We start from the raw sequence: 19,412 nt of genomic DNA on the forward strand, positions 1-19,412 counted from the left end.
TGGAGTTAGTGCAATGGTCCAGGAGCTGCTTCTTCATGGAAATTGCCTAATAAGGTGATAGGGGTCTCTTAACCCTCAAATACCAATACATCAGAAAATCATTAACAAAACCATATGTGCTTATTCTGGGTCCCATCACAATAGAGAGACTTCTTTGGCATAGAAAATTAGAGTGAGCACACTTGCTAATTGTTGATGTGCTCCTGAATGGCTCTGCTCCCCTCCAGGGATACACGTTAGGAAAATCAGCCATGTATTGGATTAGGTAAACTCTGAGAGCTCAGTATTGCCACTATATTTGTAATTTTATCCATTTATATATATTTAGCTACTGCCTGAGACACCCAGACAAGAAAAGAAAGAATTGCATTTATATACCGCCATTTACAACCTCAGGGCATCTTCATAGTGCTTTACAATGACATACTTGCACTTGCATTGCACTTTTGAACTACAAGAAAGCCCCCAGCGATTTAACATCCGCAGCACTTAAAGCAGCCAGAAGTACTGCACAAAGAACAGCTAGGCGTTGCGCAAACGACGACTGGCAACACCTATGCAGTCATATTCAGCTGGCCTCAGACACCGGAAACATCAGAGGAATGTATGATGGCATGAAGAGAGCTCTTGGGCCAACCATCAAGAAGATCACCCCCCTCAAATCTAAATCGGGGGACATAATCACTGACCAACGCAAACAGATGGACCGCTGGGTTGAGCACTACCTAGAACTGTACTCCAGGGAGAATGCTGTCACTGAGACTGCCCTCAATGCAGCCCAGCCTCTACCAGTCATGGATGAGCTGGACATACAGCCAACCAAATCGGAACTCAGTGATGCCATTGATTCCCTAGCCAGCGGAAAAGCCCCTGGGAAGGACAGCATTACCCCTGAAATAATCAAGAGTGCCAAGCCTGCTATACTCTCAGCACTACATGAACTGCTATGCCTGTGCTGGGACGAGGGAGCAGTACCCCAGGACATGCGCGATGCCAACATCATCACCCTCTATAAAAACAAAGGTGACCGCGGTGACTGCAACAACTACCGTGGAATCTCCCTGCTCAGCATAGTGGGGAAAGTCTTTGCTCGAGTCGCTCTGAACAGGCTCCAGAAGCTGGCCGAGCGCGTCTACCCTGAGGCACAGTGTGGCTTTCGTGCAGAGAGATCGACTATTGACATGCTGTTCTCCCTTCGTCAGATACAGGAGAAATGCCGTGAACAACAGATGCCCCTCTACATTGCTTTCATTGATCTCACCAAAGCCTTTGACCTCGTCAGCAGACGTGGTCTCTTCAGACTACTAGAAAAGATCGGATGTCCACCAAAGCTACTAAGTATCATCACCTCATTCCATGACAATATGAAAGGCACAATTCAACATGGTGGCTCCTCATCAGAGCCCTTTCCTATCCTGAGTGGTGTGAAACAGGGCTGTGTTCTCGCACCCACACTTTTTGGGATTTTCTTCTCCCTGCTGCTTTCACATGCGTTCAAATCCTCTGAAGAAGGAATTTTCCTCCACACAAGATCAGGGGGCAGGTTGTTCAACCTTGCCCGTCTAAGAGCGAAGTCCAAAGTACGGAAAGTCCTCATCAGAGAACTCCTCTTTGCTGACGATGCTGCTTTAACATCTCACACTGAAGAATGCCTGCAGAGTCTCATCGACAGGTTTGCGTCTGCCTGCAATGAATTTGGCCTAACCATCAGCCTCAAGAAAACGAACATCATGGGGCAGGATGTCAGAAATGCTCCATCCATCAATATTGGCGACCACGCTCTGGAAGTGGTTCAAGAGTTCACCTACCTAGGCTCAACTATCACCAGTAACCTGTCTCTAGATGCAGAAATCAACAAGCGCATGGGTAAGGCTTCCACTGCTATGTCCAGACTGGCCAAGAGAGTGTGGGAAAATGGCGCACTGACACGGAACACAAAAGTCCGAGTGTATCAGGCCTGTGTCCTCAGTACCTTGCTCTACGGCAGCGAGGCCTGGACAACGTATGCCAGCCAAGAGCGACGTCTCAATTCATTCCATCTTCGCTGCCTTCGGAGAATACTTGGCATCAGGTGGCAGGACTATATCTCCAACACAGAAGTCCTTGAAGCGGCCAACACCCCCAGCTTGTACACACTACTGAGTCAGCGGCGCTTGAGATGGCTTGGCCATGTGAGCCGCATGGAAGATGGCAGGATCCCCAAAGACACATTGTACAGCGAGCTCGCCACTGGTATCAGACCCACCGGCCGTCCATGTCTCCGTTATAAAGACGTCTGCAAACGTGACATGAAATCGTGTGACATTGATCACAAGTCGTGGGAGTCAGTTGCCAGCATTCGCCAGATCTGGCGGGCAGCCATAAAGACAGGGCTAAATTGTGGCGAGTCGAAGAGACTTAGTAGTTGGCAGGAAAAAAGACAGAGGCGCAAGGGGAGAGCCAACTGTGCAACAGCCCCAACAAACAAATTTCTCTGCAGCACCTGTGGAAGAGCCTGTCACTCCAGAATTGGCCTTTATAGCCACTCCAGGTGCTGCTTCACAAACCACTGACCACCTCCAGGCGCGTATCCATTGTCTCTCGAGATAAGGAGTCCCAAAAAAGAAAAAAAAAAAAGACTTTAGAAGTTCTGACATAGAAAATGTGGCAGCCAATTTGCACACAGCAAGACGCCAGAACCAGCAATGTGACAATGACCAGATAATCTGTTTCAGTAATGCTGGTTGAGAAATATTGGCCAGGAGGTCATCATCAAAATGTGATCATGTACCATGAAGGTGTTAAGGTTTAACTTAGAAGAAAAGAAACCGAAAATAATGGTGACTCCTCAGTAGATAAAGTAACTCTTTTGTGAACTTTATACACTCAGTTCTACACCAGAACAACTGGCAGGGGATTTTGAGCCTCTTCTTCCTTCTCTAGCTATAGTTCCGTGAAAACAGCACAATTTTGCTGACCTTTGCTCTTTATTGGTCTGTTTTAGATTAAAACTGTGAGAACTATGAATCAAACCAAGTGCTTCTCATGCTCGCACTGCACTCACGACATTCATCAGCACACCGTCAAAAACAAAACACAACAACCATCAGGAGATGTTCTCAGCAGGCTGTGCGTTTCCTACAGCTCTGGTCAAAAACAGGCACACCAAGATGAAACAAAGGTTACCATAACATCCTGTTTTCATAAAAACCATGGCTGAAACAGGAGGGAAGCAAAGTGCTGAAGTAGCATCTCTGTCCTGGTAAGAATAATTATTTGTCACTTTACCTGTTTTATTAACAGATAACATGGGCTGGATTCTCCTTTTCAGGACAAAGTAATGTTCTTCCCGCCGCTCTAACTCCACCCTGATCCCAACTCCTTTCCCTGAGCCCTCTATTCCCTGATTTCAGAGTCACTGCTACAGCTAGCCAGTGTCTCTCGCCATCTTTCACATGGCAGTCCAGGGAAGCAACAGTAACTGGAATTGACAGGAGTACAGTGGATAGTAATGGGGTGGCCGATGGCAGACTTGGTGGGGAGCAGCACAAGAAAATAGAGGTAGGTGTGGTGAGACAACAGCACTGAGTGCAATTTGAAGGAATGTAGTGGTAGTAAGTTGGGAGAGCTGTCCCCCAGACTAGTCAAGCAACAGCCTGACATAGTTATCACAGAATCATAGATTACAGATAATGTCCCAGGCACTGCCATCACCATTCCTGGGTATGTCCTGTCTCACTGGCAGGACAGACCCAGCAGAGGTGGCAGCATAGTGGCATACAGTCGGGAGGGAGTTGCCCAGGGAGTCCTCAACATCGACTCCGGACCCCATGAAGTCTCATGGCATCAGGTCAAACATGGGCAAGGAAACCTCCTGCTGATTACCACCTACCGCCCTCCCTCAGCTGATGAGTCAGTACTCCTCCATGTTGAAGACCACTTGGAGGAAGCACTGAGGGTGGCAAGGGCACAGAATGCACTCTGGGTGGGGGACTTCAATGTCCATCACCAGGAGTGGCTCGGTAGCACCACTACTGACCGAGCTGGCCGAGTCCTAAAGGACATAACTGCTTGACTGGGTATGCGGCAGGTGGTGGGGGAACCAACACGAGGGAAAAACATACTTCACCTCGTCCTCACCAATCTGCCTGCTGCAATTGCATCTGTCCATGACAGTATTGGTAGGAGTGACAACCGCACAGTCCTTGTGGAGACAAAGTCCCACCTTCACATTGAGGATAAACTCCATCATGTTGTGTGTGGTACTACCACCGTGCTAAATGGGATAGATTTCGAACAGATCTAACAATGCAAAACTGGGCATCCATGAGGCGCTGTGGGCCATCAGCAGCAGCAGAATTGTACTCAACCACAATCTGTAACCTCAGGGCCCGACAAATCCCCAACTCTGCCATTACCATCAAGCCAGCAGACCAATCCTGGTTCAATGAAGAGTGCAGGAGGGCATGCCAGGAGCAGCACCAGACATACCTCAAAATGAGGTGTCAACCAGGTGAAGCTACAACACAGGACTACTTGCATGCCAAACTGCGCAAGCAGCATGCGATAGACAGAGCTAAGCGATCCTATAACCAACGGATCAGATCTAAGCTCTGCAGTCATGTCACATCTAGCCGTGAATGATGGTGGACAATTAAACAACTAACTGGAGGAGGTGGCTCCACAAATATCCCTTTCCTCAATGATGGGGCAGCCCAGCACATCAGTGTGAAAGATAAGGCTGAAGCATTTGCAACAATCTTCAGCCAGAAATACCGAGTTGATGATCCATCTCGGCCTCCTCCTGAAGTCCCCAGCATCACAGATGCCAGACTTCAACCAATTCAATTCATTCCATGTGATATCAAGAAATGACTGAAGGCACTGGATACTGCAAAGGCTACGGGCCCTGACAACATTCTGACAATAGTACTGAAGACCTGTGCTCCAGAACTTGTCGCACCCCTAGCCAAGCTGTTCCAGTACAGCTACAACACTGGCATCTACCCAGCAATCAGGAAAATTGCCCAGGTATGTCCTGTACACAAAAAGCCAATTACCGCCCCATCAGTCTACTCTCAATCATCAGTTAAGTGATGGAAGGTGTCATCAACAGTGCTATCAAGCAGCACTTGCTTAGCAATAACCTGCTCAGTGACGCTCAATTTGGATTCCGCCAGGGCCACTCAGCTCCTGATCTCATTACAGTCTTGGTTCAAACATGGACAAAAGAGCTGAACTCAAGAGGTGAGGTGAGAGTGACTGCCCTTGACATCAAGGCAGCATTTGGCCGAGTATAGCATCAAGGAGCCCTAGCAAAACTGGAGTCAATGGGAATCAGGGGGAAAACTCTCCGCTGGTTGGAGTCATACCTAGTGCAAAGGAAGATGGTTGTGGTTGTTGGAGGTCAATCATCTGAGCTCCAGGACATCACTGCAGGAGTTCCTCAGGGTAGTGTCCTAGGCCCAACCATCTTCAGCTGCTTCATCAATGACCTTCCTTCAATCATAAGGTCAGAAGTGGGGATGTTCGTTGATGATTACACAATGTTCAGTACCATTCGTGACTCCTCAGATACTAAAGCAGTCCAAGTAGAAATGCAGCAAGACCTGGACAATATCCAGGCTTGGGCTGATAAGTGGCAAGTAACATTCGCGCCACACAAGTGCCAGACAATGACCATCTCCAACAATAGAGAATCTAACCATCTCCCCTTGAAGTTCAATGGCATTACCATCGCTGAATCCCCCACTATCAACATCCTAGGGGCTACCATCGACCAGAAACTGAACTGCAGTAGCCATATAAATACCGTGGCTACAAGAGCAGGTCAGAGGCTAGGAATCCTGCGGCAAGCAAATGGACTGCAGCTGTTCAAGAAGGTAGCTCACCACCACCTTCTCAAGGGCAATTAGGGATGGGCAATAAATGCTGGCCTAGCCAGCGATGCCCACATCCCTGAATGAATAAAAAAAAAGTAACTCACCTCCTGACTCCCCAACGCCCTGTCCACCATCTACAAAGCACAACTCAGGAGTGTGATGGAATACTCTCCACTTGCCTGGATGGGTGCAGCTCCAACATTACTCAAGAAGCTCGACACCATCCAGGACAAAGTAGCCCACTTGATTGGCACCCCATCCACAAACATTCACGCCCTCCACCGCCGATGCACAGTGGCAGCAGTGTTTGCCATCTACAAGATGCACTGTAGTAACTCACCAACAGTTGCCATCCAAAAATTAAAAAAACAAACAAGATAAACAAAAAAGGGGGTCAGACGTTATGATTTGAAATTGTTGAACTCAATTTTGAGCCCTAAAGGCTGTAAAATGCTTATGTTCAGCTTCATTAGAACAGTGTACGAGGACAAAGACAGAAAGACCAGAGCGTGAGTGGGGCAGAGAATTAAAATGGCAGGAGGCAGAAGATCGGGGTCATGCTTGCAGAATGAATAGAGGTACTCAACAACACAGTCACTCAATCTGCATTTAGTCTCCCCAGTGTAGAGGAGACCTCTACGTTACTCAGATGCCACCTCCTCTCCTTTGGGGAGACCAAACACAGACTGGGCGACCACTTTGAGGAACACCTCCATTCAGAGCGCAAGTGTGACTCTGAGCTTCCAACCACCTGTCATTTTAATTCTCCACCTTGCTCCCACACTGACCTCTCTGTCCTTGGTCACCTGCACTGTTCCAATGACACTGAACATAAGCTCAAGAAACAGCGCCTCACCTTTCAATCAGACAACTTACAGACTTTCAGATTCAAAATTGAGTTCAACAATTTCAGACCATAACCTCTGCCTCATTTTTTTCTTTTTTTGGGGTATTTTTTTCTTCATTTTTGGACAACAGCTGTTGGTGCTGATTCTGATTTTCTCAGCTAGACGTCCTCTAGAACCATTTTTTGTTTCTTTTCTTGCCCCATTACCATCCACTTTTGCCTTGCAAGAATGTCCTTTTGTCATTTTATCATTCCTGCTTCCACCTTATCACATACCTTCCTTTTTGTTCCATGGTCCCCACCCCCATCCCCGCCTCTGTACTTGCTTAAAATGTGTTACACCTCTAACTTTTACCAGTTCTGATGAAAGGTCATCGAGCTGAAACTCTGTTTCTCTCTCCACAGATGCTGTCAGACCTGCTGAGTATTTCCAGCAATTTCTGTTTTTATTTCAGATTTCCAGCATCCGCAGTATTTTGGTTTTGCCATAGTTTTTGGCAAGCACTTCAAAATCTGCTCCTTTTATGGGGTGTGATATAATTGTCAAAATTAGGTGGTATAGCATCAGTGAGCAGGGAACATAGGTGGGACTGTCTACCACTGGATTCCTACATTTAAATCCAGTGGTGGAAATGTTCTCATTTCGACAGCAGGGAACTCAGCAGTTGCCCCTTGACTGCCCAGCATATTTATTTGGAGCAGTGGTGAGAAGGACACTAGGGTCACTGAAGGAGGAAGAGAGCCCGATTGTGACTAATTCTCCCTCTCTACCACTTTCTTTTCCGCCTTCTGAGATTTGAGCGTGCCCTACATGTATAATTAACACTGACACAGAAAAGTGGGTTGGGATCACAGTGGGATCAGGGTCCTGGCAGAAGTCCCACACTGCCCAATCTCAAGTGACAAAAGTCCAGCACACTGATTTTATCCCTTCCTTGGTCTCTCACTCAGCTTCCACCAGACTGTGTGCTACCCTGGCACCTGGCTCATACCTGAGCTGAGCTTTAAATCCTACATTACTTCCATCACCAAGACTGCTTAGTTCTACTTCTGCAACATTGCCCACTTCCACCCTTAACTTAGCCCCCAACTGCTGAAAACCTTACTGCCACCTCCAGATTCGATTATTCCATCACTGTCCTTTGCTGGCTTTTCTTTATCCATTCTCTATAAATTCTAACTTTTCCAAAATGCGCCTGCTCATATCCTGCCCTGCATGAAGGCTCACACATCCATCCCTCCTATCCTCACTTCCCTACACAGTGTCTTAATACACAAAGTTTAAATCTTCATGGAAAAGGTACAGTCTGGGTGGGATGAAGGAATTTGGGGAAGAACCCCATTTCAGACTTCCATCTCTTTCTGGCCACTTTGCCAAATCCCAACATTTTGTGATGCCACACTTGGAAGGAAGACTGGTGGGATGACAGTCTGCCCTGGAAACCTCATCACTTCAGTCCAGCATGCAATCCCAGGCTGATAAAAAGAGAGCGCCTGGAATAATTAAATTCCAAATTCATGGGACTTTGGGTTCTGAGTATTTCAGTCCTGAGACAGCAGCCAATGTGGAGTGGTCACCATCTCCTTTCCCATTGTGGAGACTCAGATCAAAGTTTCAGAGGGATCCAAACTTTTTTTGTCACTTGACCCACTTAGAGGCAATAGTTACCATGCTGAAAAACTGTTTGTCTGACTCAGACGCAAATAAAGTCCAATCACATTCCTCCCGTCTAATAAAAGCTGCAGTTGTCAGAATGGAAAATTCTTATAAATGATTGCAGGGATGGACTGTTCTTGGGTGCTGAATCTGTTTATTTGGCACCTCTATAAATAGGCTGTGGGGTATTTATGAATGGTTTTATCTTGATTTAATTGTAGTTAAGATTTTAAATCTTTCCAATCATTATAAAAATCTAAGCACTTAACATTATGGCCTGGATTTTAGTCTGGAGGCACATTCCATGTTCGGTAGGCATTGTGAGATCAGTAAATCGGGGAAAACGGGTTTCCCAAATGCCCTTCAGTTTTTAACCACAGGGCACCTTTAAATTGTTTTCTGTCGGGTTCCTGCCCACAGGCAGCCTGCTTAACAGGCTGGAGGCCTTTCAGGCAGGAAGTCCGCTTCACAGCACCAATTGGAGGAAATCAGGTAGCTCTTGTGATGAGGTCCCAATCACAGGGTGGGAGGAGGGGTCCTGATTGCAGGGGGAGGGGCATGATTCTAGGGGGTGGTAGTCCCTGTATGGTCAGCGTGAGCAGATGGTGGTCAAGGGTTGTGGGGTGAGCAGACAGATCACGGTGGCGGGGCATTACAGGCAGGGTGTTTACTGGGTAGCTTGTTGGGCCTGGAGGAAGCTCTTCCTGGATTACAAGCAGCACTGTAAAGGCCATTTACTCATGGATTCGCCTCTTCAGACCTCCTTTCACCCGCCAGGTTTCCCAAGGCCTGGACAATCCGGCTGACATGCGTTAAAAATAGAATTGCTGTTAAAATGAAGGTCGGGAGCCTCATTATAATATTTAAATGACCAACTCACTTCCTGCAAGGGAATCAATCGCCTGCCCCTTGTCCTGCCACCATTAAAACTGGAAGTGGGCGGGTTTGAGGCTGGTTTTGCTCCTGTTTCAAATTTTTGAATTTTAACCTCTGGTTCATCACCAACTCACCCATTTTTGACAGGTAAGGTACAGCCCTATATTTCTCAGACAATTACGTCTGTATTGTCAAAATAAATCTGGACCTTCAAATTGAGCTGTGGAATGCTAACATGAATTTTAAATATATTAATTCCTCTGTGGAGATAGTGGAGAGAGAAATGCCAGACATAAGTATTAGGTATTGCTAATTTAGTATTCCAGGGCCTGCATGTATTTTCAATACAAGATGTAACAAGTGATCAAGTTGAAATCATGCTTTAACCTAAACAGACTGATGCTTTTATTAACAGAACAGCGAGATGAGTTTCATGAAGGAATGTGAACTCTGTCATCATTAATATTACAGTTTTTTTCCCACATAACCTTGAGTTTAGTACCCAGCTACAGAGGGTATGTGAAAATGGCTAGTAATCTCAACCACCAAATCAAACCACCACTGGTTCATACAGATGTAGTCGTCGTTTAAGCTTTTATATAATAGGAATTCCCTGACAAGGAAACTTATGGTGGCTGAGTCATCTCAGACTTGAGCCCACTGAACTAGAGAGGTTATTGAGCATGTCACAGTTAAAAAGCAAGACTTGCATTAATATAGTGCTTTTCCCGGCGACTGGAAATCTCAAAGCATATTACAGCCAATGAAGAACTTTTGAAGTGTAGTCACTGTTGTAATATGGTTAACGAGTGAAAGTAGATTTATATAGGATCTGAAGATAATGATCTTAACTGAATTTGATTGGCATTTTCACAGCACCTTCCTGCTGAAGTAACAGGACCCTGCATTTCTGCTGGGGTTCTCCCAATCTCTCATCATAACTCTGGTGATAGAAGGCCAAAACCCCAGGGAAACTGGACAGACTCTAGTTACACCAAGTCTCTACCATTTCCCTGAGGGTTTCCGCCGGTCTCCGGCCAGAGTTTGATATGGATTAAAAAAGGATAAGACTAACTGGAAACGTATTTATACACTCACCTTCATCCTCCCCCTCATATAGTTCTGATGACGGTGGGTTTCAATTCCACAGGGTTCATGTGTATATTCTATGCTAACATGCCATAGGGGATGCTGCATGGTCAAAAGTGCCATTCTTTGGATTATACATTGAACTGAAACCCGATCTGTTTGTCACAGTGGCTCAGATAGATATTACAGTTTCCACAGCACTTCTAGACACAGCAGAAAATCTTCCTCCCTCAACCAATACACTAAAATAGATTGATCATTCATCTCTGTGCTGTTTGTGGTAAATTTGCTTAAATAACAAGAATTAGTTTTCTGCAAATAAAAGTAATTGATAATGCAAGATGTTTTGTGAAGTTTTAAGATGAAATGAGCTATACAGGCAAAGATAAGAATAAGAACCCAAAACTTACCAGTCCTGCAATGGGAGTTGGGAGCCGATTGATCTTCTTCACAGCCCCAGGCTTTATAGCATTTAGTAACCTGTGTGTAAAAAGCAACAACAAACAATAAAAATTCCCCAAATTTATACTGCCTGAAAAATCTTTAACTGAAGCCAATTGAAACAGGTATATGCAAAGTCACATGGTTACATACTCTGGTCATCAAAAAGCGTAAGTACTGGTGGCAAAGGATTATCAGGCACTGCTGGAAATTAATAATTTGAAACGGCAACAATTTCTAAGGGATTTTCAACTCCTTACAATACTTATCCCAGGTGACTAATGTCACACCAAATAAACCACCTTTGCATAACTCTATTAAACATCCCCTAATTTCCCTGCACCAAATCCATACACATCACTTGTAAATGGAGCTGATAGTTCACCTTACTGCACTGTAAAGGCGACTTTAAAAATATTCATTTGAACTACTGTCCCCAGAGAGGCAAGAATCCAGAATCGAGAAAAACAGGGATATTTATTCCTGTGGTAAAACTGACAATAAATGCAATGAGATGGGATGGTGCTCTTACCTTAAAGCACCTTTATGTCCTATGGTCCCAATAGTAAAACACTTTTCAAATGAAGTAAACATTGTGTTTCTGCATTGTTAGCAAACTGAATCTCATTTTACAAGCAGAGATTTGGGCTGCTGATTCTTAATATTATGTTAACATATGGAGATGATTACATGAAAACAGAAGTTTACAAATAATTACAATTTGTAACAGCACTGGCAAACACAAATCATAGACTGGTAACTGTCTATCTCAGATATTTTTTCCATTGGACTAGATTCATCTTATTTCCATCTTCTCAGCTGCCGCAAAGCCAGAATTTATTATTATTTGATGCCAAACAAACATTATTATTTGATGGAGTTTCAAACACCTTTTATAGTGCACCAAGTGGTGCTTTGTCGACTCAAGTTTTGGCAGTCATATGAGTTTATATTGGCTCTTCACATTGCTGTGGAATGCAAAGGGAAGGCAAAACTCTGTCCGTGTGGATTCAAACTCATGTACACTGCTTCCTGACCTCTGCTTGTCTGTAAGATTGCTTAACAATCAGAAACAGTAATGCAATAGTCAGCTCTACCATTATCATTAAGTCTGAATAGCAGCGCAATGGATTATGGAGGCAAAACTTTACTTTTAAAATCTATCTTTTTGGTGGGATTTACACCAACTGCTTTAATACTGCAGCCATTGTGCATCAGCACTGTTAAAAAAAAGCTCTTCCAGGTGATCTTTCTACCAGTGCACGATTTCAGGGCCCATGTGCAATAGTCAGTTTCATACTGAGATTCTGGCATCAAATCAGTATCCAAGAAGCCGATATAAAATGAGCATTAGAGCTTCAAAACACTTTGTAACCTGAACCTGAGGTTGTAGAGCAACGTATTAATATACAACACATTGCACCAGTGTTGAGTTTACAACCTATTCCTGTTAATCAGGAATACTTTCTTATCTTAGTATTGTCCACTCTTAGAGGGCACTGACTATAAATATAACACAGTTACACAACTATTTTTGCAAAAAGAAATTCTGTTCCGTTATAGTGAAAGGATAAATTATGTAAATGATGCCTGCCACCACCAATAGCTCTGTTTTTTAAAACTTAATTTAAAACATATTTTTCCTTTGTTTGTTATTTCCAGTGTTCACAGCCAATTTTCCAGTCATTTTCTCTAGTTTTATGGGTTCCAAGCCAAGCACTTTCCAGATCAGTTCACCTATAAATTCTTCAGGGTCATGAAACGAAAGAAAAAGGAGAGAACATGAAGATGGAATGTGTCGACACCAAAATATGGCCACCAACCCGTCAAGATTGTGTGGACAATGATGGCGCCCAAGGTCTCCACTTTAAACAAAGTCACGCGCAGGCTTCCACCAAGGTACATCTGTCAAGTCCTGTGGCAATGGAGGATTGGTGATGGAGGCAGGGCTGTGAACCTGGGCATCCCTAGTCAAGAATCTGCACACAGGCAACAGATGCAGAAAGGTTGTTCGACACCTGTGTTAGGACAGAGGTGTCTCTGGGCAGCAGCATCTGTGACTGAGCAGTCGGCTTCAGGATACTCTCTGCTCTCCCCAATGGGGAAGGGGCTAGAAAAGGTGCCCTAAAAATAGGCTGTCCCATTTTCCCTGACTGGGGAACCACACCTTGCAGAATCACCAATTTTGCGGTCAAAGAAAGAAAAGTAAATTTTGCAACTTGGTATGTTAGAACACACATGGACAATCTCAAGACTAACCATTAGGAAAGAAGAACTGCAATTGTATCACGTGTGCTATCAAGACTCCAAATTGACATCGCTTCCTGGGGAGGGGCAGCTGAAGGAACAGACAGGGGTTACACCTTCTACTGGAAAGTAAAGGCTGACAGCAACCCTTGTGTCCACAGAGTTGGCTTTGCCATCTGGAATTGGTTGCATTGCCAGAAGTCTGCAATTGTACAAATGAAAGACTCATGAATCTTCATTTACAGTTCAGCCATAACTAATGTGCCACCGTCATCAGCTCTTATGCCCCGACTCTTGACTCCGATGAAGATGTTAAGGAAAAGTTCTACTCTGAACTTGATGAAGTCTTCACTGCCATCCCAAAAGAAGAAAAGATCATTCTTCTGGGGGACTTTAAGGTCAGGGTTGGCTGTGACCCAGAAGTCTGGAGCAGAAGTCTTAGAAACAATTGGGTGGGAAAAGCCAATATAAATGACGCCTTCCTGCTGACAAAGTGTGCTCGGCATGGTTTCATCATAACAAACACCCTCTTCTCCCAAAGGATAAATATAAAACCACATGGAGGCATCCTAGATCAAAGCATTGGAACCTCCTGCATGATGTCATTGTTCGGGTCAAAGATCTAAGTGATGTCTGGATCACTCGATCTATGCGGGGGACTGACGCCTGCTGGACAGTTCACTGACTTGTTCGATTAGTGACGAACATCCCCCTGCACCAAGACATCACAAGACCCAAACTCCAAGGGGAAGAAGATCAATGTCTTAACCCTAAAAAGGCCCAACTGAACAGAGGAATTCCAAGTGCGGCTCACAACCAATCTGGAAAATCCTCATACATCCAACCCAATTCCAGAACAGTGGAATCAAATAAAGTCAGCTATGCCAGATTCTTGTGCACAGACCATTGGGTTTGGATATCACTGTCACATAGACTGGTTCAACTAAAATGATGCTCAAATATGTGACTTTTTTTTATTCCTTCGGGGGATGTGGGCATCGCTGGCTAGGCCAGCATTTACTGCCCATCCTAATTGCCCTTGGTGGTGAACTGCCTTCTTGAACTGCTGCAGTCCATGTGGGGTAGGTACACCAACAGTTTGACCTTATTTTCTTTCGTATATTGAAATAAAATTCAATTAAATTTAATGTTCATGACCAGTACCACAAAAAGACTTTAATACAGCATGATATTCAATACATAAAAACTCCACTGTATATATGAGCTGGGTTGAGGTCGTTTTCTTGACAAATACATGAATTCTTGACAAATACATGAATAGGATGGGGATAGAGGGATACGGTCCCTGGAAGTGCAGAAGGTTTTAGTTTAGGCAGGCATCAAGATCGACGCAGGCTTGGAGGGCCGGATGGCCTGTTCCTGTGCTGTATTGTTCTTTGTTCTTTTGTTCTTTGTTCTTGGTAGGTGTCCTTCAGAACACTGATGAAAGGTCACAGACCTGAAACGTTAACTCTGCTTCTCTCTCCACAGATGCTGCCTGACCTGCTAAGTATTTCCAGCACTTTTGGTTTTTATTTCAGATTTTCAGCATTTGTAGTATTTTGCTTTTATTTTACTCAAAAGTAGTACTCACTGGATCAATCCCGGTACCACATGCAAGTGAGCATAGAAAAAGGAGGATAAAGCAGATGAATGCATGGCTGGAAAGATGGGGCAGGAGGGAGGGCTTTAGATTCCTGGGACATTGGGACTAGCTCTGGGGGAGATGGGACCTGTAAAGGCCTGACGGGGTGCACCTAAACAGAGCCAGGATAAATTTCCTCGCAGTGCGATTTGCTAGTGCTAGTGAGGCGGGTTTAAACTAACTTGGCAGGGGTGTGGAAACCAAGAGGTAACACTAGAGAGGAATACCAAGGTGCACAGAATACTGGGAGAGACAGATAGCATTACAGTAGGAAACAGTAAGTTATGAGGTGGGTTAGAGTAAGGGGAAAGTAATAAAGTCTAAATAAGGTTGACTGTGCATGTATGTGAATGCGTGGAATGTGATAAATAAGATTGGTGAGCGACAGGCGCAGATAGCCACGTGGAAATCAGATGTTGTAGCTATAATGGAGACCGAGTTCAAGGAAGGGCATTAGATATTCCTGGATAGAAGTTGCTCAAGGAAAGGGGATGGATTGGCAGTGTTGATTAAGGAGAACATTGAAGTGCTGGAGAGAGACGATGTCGCAGAGGGATCAAGGGCTGTATCTGCTTGGTTAGAGCTAAGGAACAAAAAAGGTGCAATTACATTGCTCGGTGTAGTCTATAGGCCACCAACCAGCGGGAAAGATGTAGAGGAACATATTTGCAAGGAAATTACAGAGTGGTGCAAAAATTATAGAGTGGTTATAATGGGGGACTTTAATTAACCGAATAAAGACAGGGATGGTAGTAGCATCAAGGGCAGAGAGGGGCAAGAGTTCCTAGAGTGTGTTCAGGAGAATTTTCTACAGCAGTATGTTTCCAGTCCAATAAGAAGGGCGAAACTGCCAGACCTGGTTCTTGGGAATGAGGTGGGCCAAGTGGATCAAGTGTCAGCAGGAGAACATTTAGAGGACAGTGATCATTGTATCATAAAGTTTAGGCTGGCTATGGAAAAAGACAAGGAACAATCCAGAGTAAAGATACACTTCTTGCATTAAAACAAATGCACCTCAGACCACCAGTCCCTTTGCGTTCATCATCTGCTCCCTGCCTACTCTTTCCCTTAGTCACGCTGACTTCATTATCTAATTCCTTACAGGCTTTAGTTACTCCCTCCTTACTGTCCACCGGCCTCCTCATTTGGTTCCCATCCCCCTGCCACATTAGTTTAAACAAGAAATGCTGGAACCACTCAGCAGGTCTGGCAGCATCTGTGGAAAGAGAAGCAGAGTCAACGTTTCGGGTCAGTGACCCTTCATCGGAACTGACAAATCGAAGCAGAGTTAACGTTTCGGGTCAGTGACCCTTCATCGGAACTGACAATAGTTTAAACCATCCCCAACAGCGTTAGCAAAAGCACCCCCAAGGACACTGGTTCCAGTCCGGCCCAGGTGTAGAACATCCAATTTGTAATAGTCCCACCTCCCCCAGAACCGGTCCCAATGTCCCAAAAATCTGAACCCCTCCCTCCTGCACCATCTCTCAAGCCACGCATTCATCCTGACTATTCTTTCATTTCTACTCTGACTATCACGTGACACTGGTAGCAATCCTGAGATTACTACCTCTGAGGTCCTACTTTTTAACTTGGCTCCTAACTCCCTAAATTCTGCTTGTAGGACCTCATCCCGTTTTTTACCTATATCATTGGTGCCTATGTGCACAACGACAACTGGCTGTTCACCCTCCCCCTTCAGAATGTTCTGCAGCCGATCTGAGACATGACCCATGCACCTGGGAGGCAACATACCATTCGGGAGTCTCGTTTTCGACCACAGAACCGCCTATCTACTCCCCTTACAATCGAATCCCCTATGACTATAGCCCTTCCACTCTTTTTCCCGCCCTTCCGAACAGCAGAGCCAGCCACAGTGTCATGAACCTGGCTACTGCTGCCTTCCCCTGGTGAGCCATCTCCCTCAACAGTATCCAAAACGGTATACCTGTTTTGGAGGGAGATGACCGCAGGGGACACCTGCGCTGCCTTCCTGCTCTTTCTCTGCCTTTTGGTAACCCATTCCCTTTCTCCCTCAGCAATCCTAATCTGCGGTGTGACCAATTCGCTAAACATGCTATCCACGACCTCCTCAGCATCGCGGATGCTCCAAAGTGAGTCCACCCGCAGCTCCAGAGCCGTCATGCGGTCTAACAAGAGCTGCAGCTGGACACACTTCCTGCATGTGAAGGAGTCAGGGACATCAGCCATGTCCCTGAGCTCCCACATTGAGCAAGAGGAGCATGACATGGGTCTGAGATCTCCTGCCATTTTTAATCTTAAGCTTAACTTAGTCTTAACTTAGATAAATGAAAAAGGAACGAAAATAAAGATAAGCCCAGCAACTACAGGCCGTCAGTTTAACCTTGGTGTTGGGAAAGCTTCTAGAAACGATCATTTAGGAGAAAATTAATTGTCACTTGACAAATGTGGGTTCATTAAGGAAAGCCAGAACAGATTTGTTAAGGACAAATTGTGTTTAACTAACTTGCTGGAGTTTTTTTAATGAGGTAACAGAGAGGGTTGATGAGGGTAATGCTGTTGATGTGGTGTACATGGACTTCAAAAGGCATTTGACAAAGTGTTGCACAACAGACTTGTGAGTAAAGTTAGAGCTCATGGAATAAAGGGACAGTGACAACATGAATACAAAATTGGCTGAGTGACAGGAAGCAGAGGGTAGTGATTGATGGTTGTTTTTCAGACTGGAGGAAGGTTTATAGTGCAGTTCCCCAATGGTCGATGTTAGGACCCTTGTTGTTCCTGATATGAAGGGATTCATTTTGGTAGAAAGAACACGGAGATAATATAAAATAAAGGACACAATTCTAAAGGGGCTGCAGGAGTAGAGGGACCTGGGGGTATATGTGCATAAATTATTGAAGGTGGCAGGACAGGTTGAGAGAGCGGTTCATAAAGCATAAAGTATCGTAGACTTTATCTAAAGGGGCAAAGAGTACAGGAGCAAGGAAGTTATATTAAACCTGTATACAACACTGATTCAGCCTCAACTGCTGTATTGTCTCCAGTTCTGGGCACCACACTTTAGGAAGGATGTGAATGCGTTAGAAAGGGTACAGAAGAGATTGACAAGAATGGTTCCAGGGATGAGGAACTTCAGTTACATGGATAGATTGGAGAAGTTGGGACTGTTTTCCTTGTTGAACTGAGATTTGATAGAGATGTTCAAAATCATGAGGGGTCTGAATTGAGTAGATAGGGAGAAACTGTTCCCATTGGTGGAAGGATCGAGAACCTGAGGCCACAGACATAAGGTAATCGACAGAAGAAGCTATGGTGAATTGAGGAGAAACTTTTCCATGCAGCAAGTGGTTAGGATCTGGAATGCACTTCCTGAGAGAGTGGTGGAGGCAGGTTTGATCGAGGCATCCAAGAGGCAATTAGATTATTGGATCTGAAAAGGAAGAATGTGCAAGGCTACAGGGAGAAGGTGGGAGACTGGCACTAGCTGAATTGTTCCTTCAGAGAACCAGCACAGACATGATGGGCCGAATGGCCTCCTTCTATGCTGTAACCATTCTATGATTCTATGATTCCACATCTGCATCTACATCCATGCACTCATGCTACAGATTTGGGAGGATAAAAACTCCCCCCAACTTCAGGAATGCAACAATTGTACCTATCTTCAAGAAAGGAGATAAATAATGTTGTGGAAACTATCGAGGTATTTCCCTCGTGTCTATAGCGGGGAAAATCGTGATATGCATTCTCCTGAATTGCCTGCTTCCTGTGGCTAAGGAAATCATCCCAGAGACACAGCTGAATTTTGTGGCGATGACAGGGCTCCCAGAACAGGCTGTAAAGGAGGGGGTTGTCTCGCCTTGGACAGGGGGAGCTCCCCTGGAGCGATTCTACAGCGCCAGGCCAATTAACAGCCTGGCGACGGGGGTGCTGCCTCCAAGAGCTGTCGGCCAATCACAGGGCCGGCAGCTCAGCAGTATCGGCAGTGCCACTGGGAGCGGTGGACACTGCCAGTACTGCAAGAGGCCGTGGACCCAGGCCCAGCACCACATGCCCGGATCCAAGATAAGTGAAGCGAGATCACCAAGGCCAGACCGGCAGGCCCTGGCGAGAGGAGGGGTGGGCATTTAGTGCAAGGAGAGGGTTGTTCAGGGAGGTACAGTTTTTCCCAGTAGGGGCCCTCCATCAGCCACAGATTGCCCACAGAAGAGCCCCAGCCCCCCACTCTAGCCTGCAAGGAGGTCACCTTATTTTACTGTGTGACCTCCCTGCATGGTGGAGTCCCCCTGCTGCTGGATAAACCCCAGCGGCAGCACAAAGAAGCCCTTAAATGGCCACTAATAGGTCACTTAAGGACCTCAACTGGCCTCTGGGCTGGAAGGCCATCTTTGGCCTATCCCGTCCCCAACAAAAGTGCATTGCAATGGGGAGGCGACAGGCCCTCCGCCAACCCCCCCGCCCCCCCACAGCCTCCCGATACAAATCTATGGCGCCGCACCCCCCCTCCCCCACCCCGCCTCTGAATCCATCACAGGGTGGCCGATAAAATTTAGCCCACATGGTCTTTGTTGCCAGACAAAGCCAAGAAAAATGTTGAGAACGACATCAGCAGCTCCTCATTGCATCCATCAATCTGACCAAAGCATTTGGCTCAGTAAATCGTGAGACTCTGTGGATTTTGCTCCAACAATTTAGATGTTCAAGAAACTTCATTACAATCCATAATTGTTTCATGACGACATGACTGCAACAGGCTTGAGTGGG

The 19,412-nt window shown here is 45.5% G+C and overlaps 1 protein-coding gene across 7 annotated transcripts in view; it reads right to left on the reverse strand.

Moving 5' to 3' along the window:
- Nucleotides 1–19,412, reverse strand: part of LOC137372378 (LIM and calponin homology domains-containing protein 1-like) — a 503,856-nt gene that overhangs the window by 255,044 nt on the left and 229,400 nt on the right. For all 7 annotated transcript variants that reach the window (XM_068036287.1, XM_068036300.1, XM_068036294.1 and 4 more), the window contains exon 3: nucleotides 10,741–10,810. In XM_068036287.1, the coding sequence (XP_067892388.1) occupies nucleotides 10,741–10,810 (70 nt within the window). The remainder of the gene's footprint in view (nucleotides 1–10,740; nucleotides 10,811–19,412) is intronic.

This window comes from Heterodontus francisci, chromosome 1, assembly GCF_036365525.1.
Source record: "Heterodontus francisci isolate sHetFra1 chromosome 1, sHetFra1.hap1, whole genome shotgun sequence".
Taxonomy (NCBI): domain Eukaryota; kingdom Metazoa; phylum Chordata; class Chondrichthyes; order Heterodontiformes; family Heterodontidae; genus Heterodontus; species Heterodontus francisci.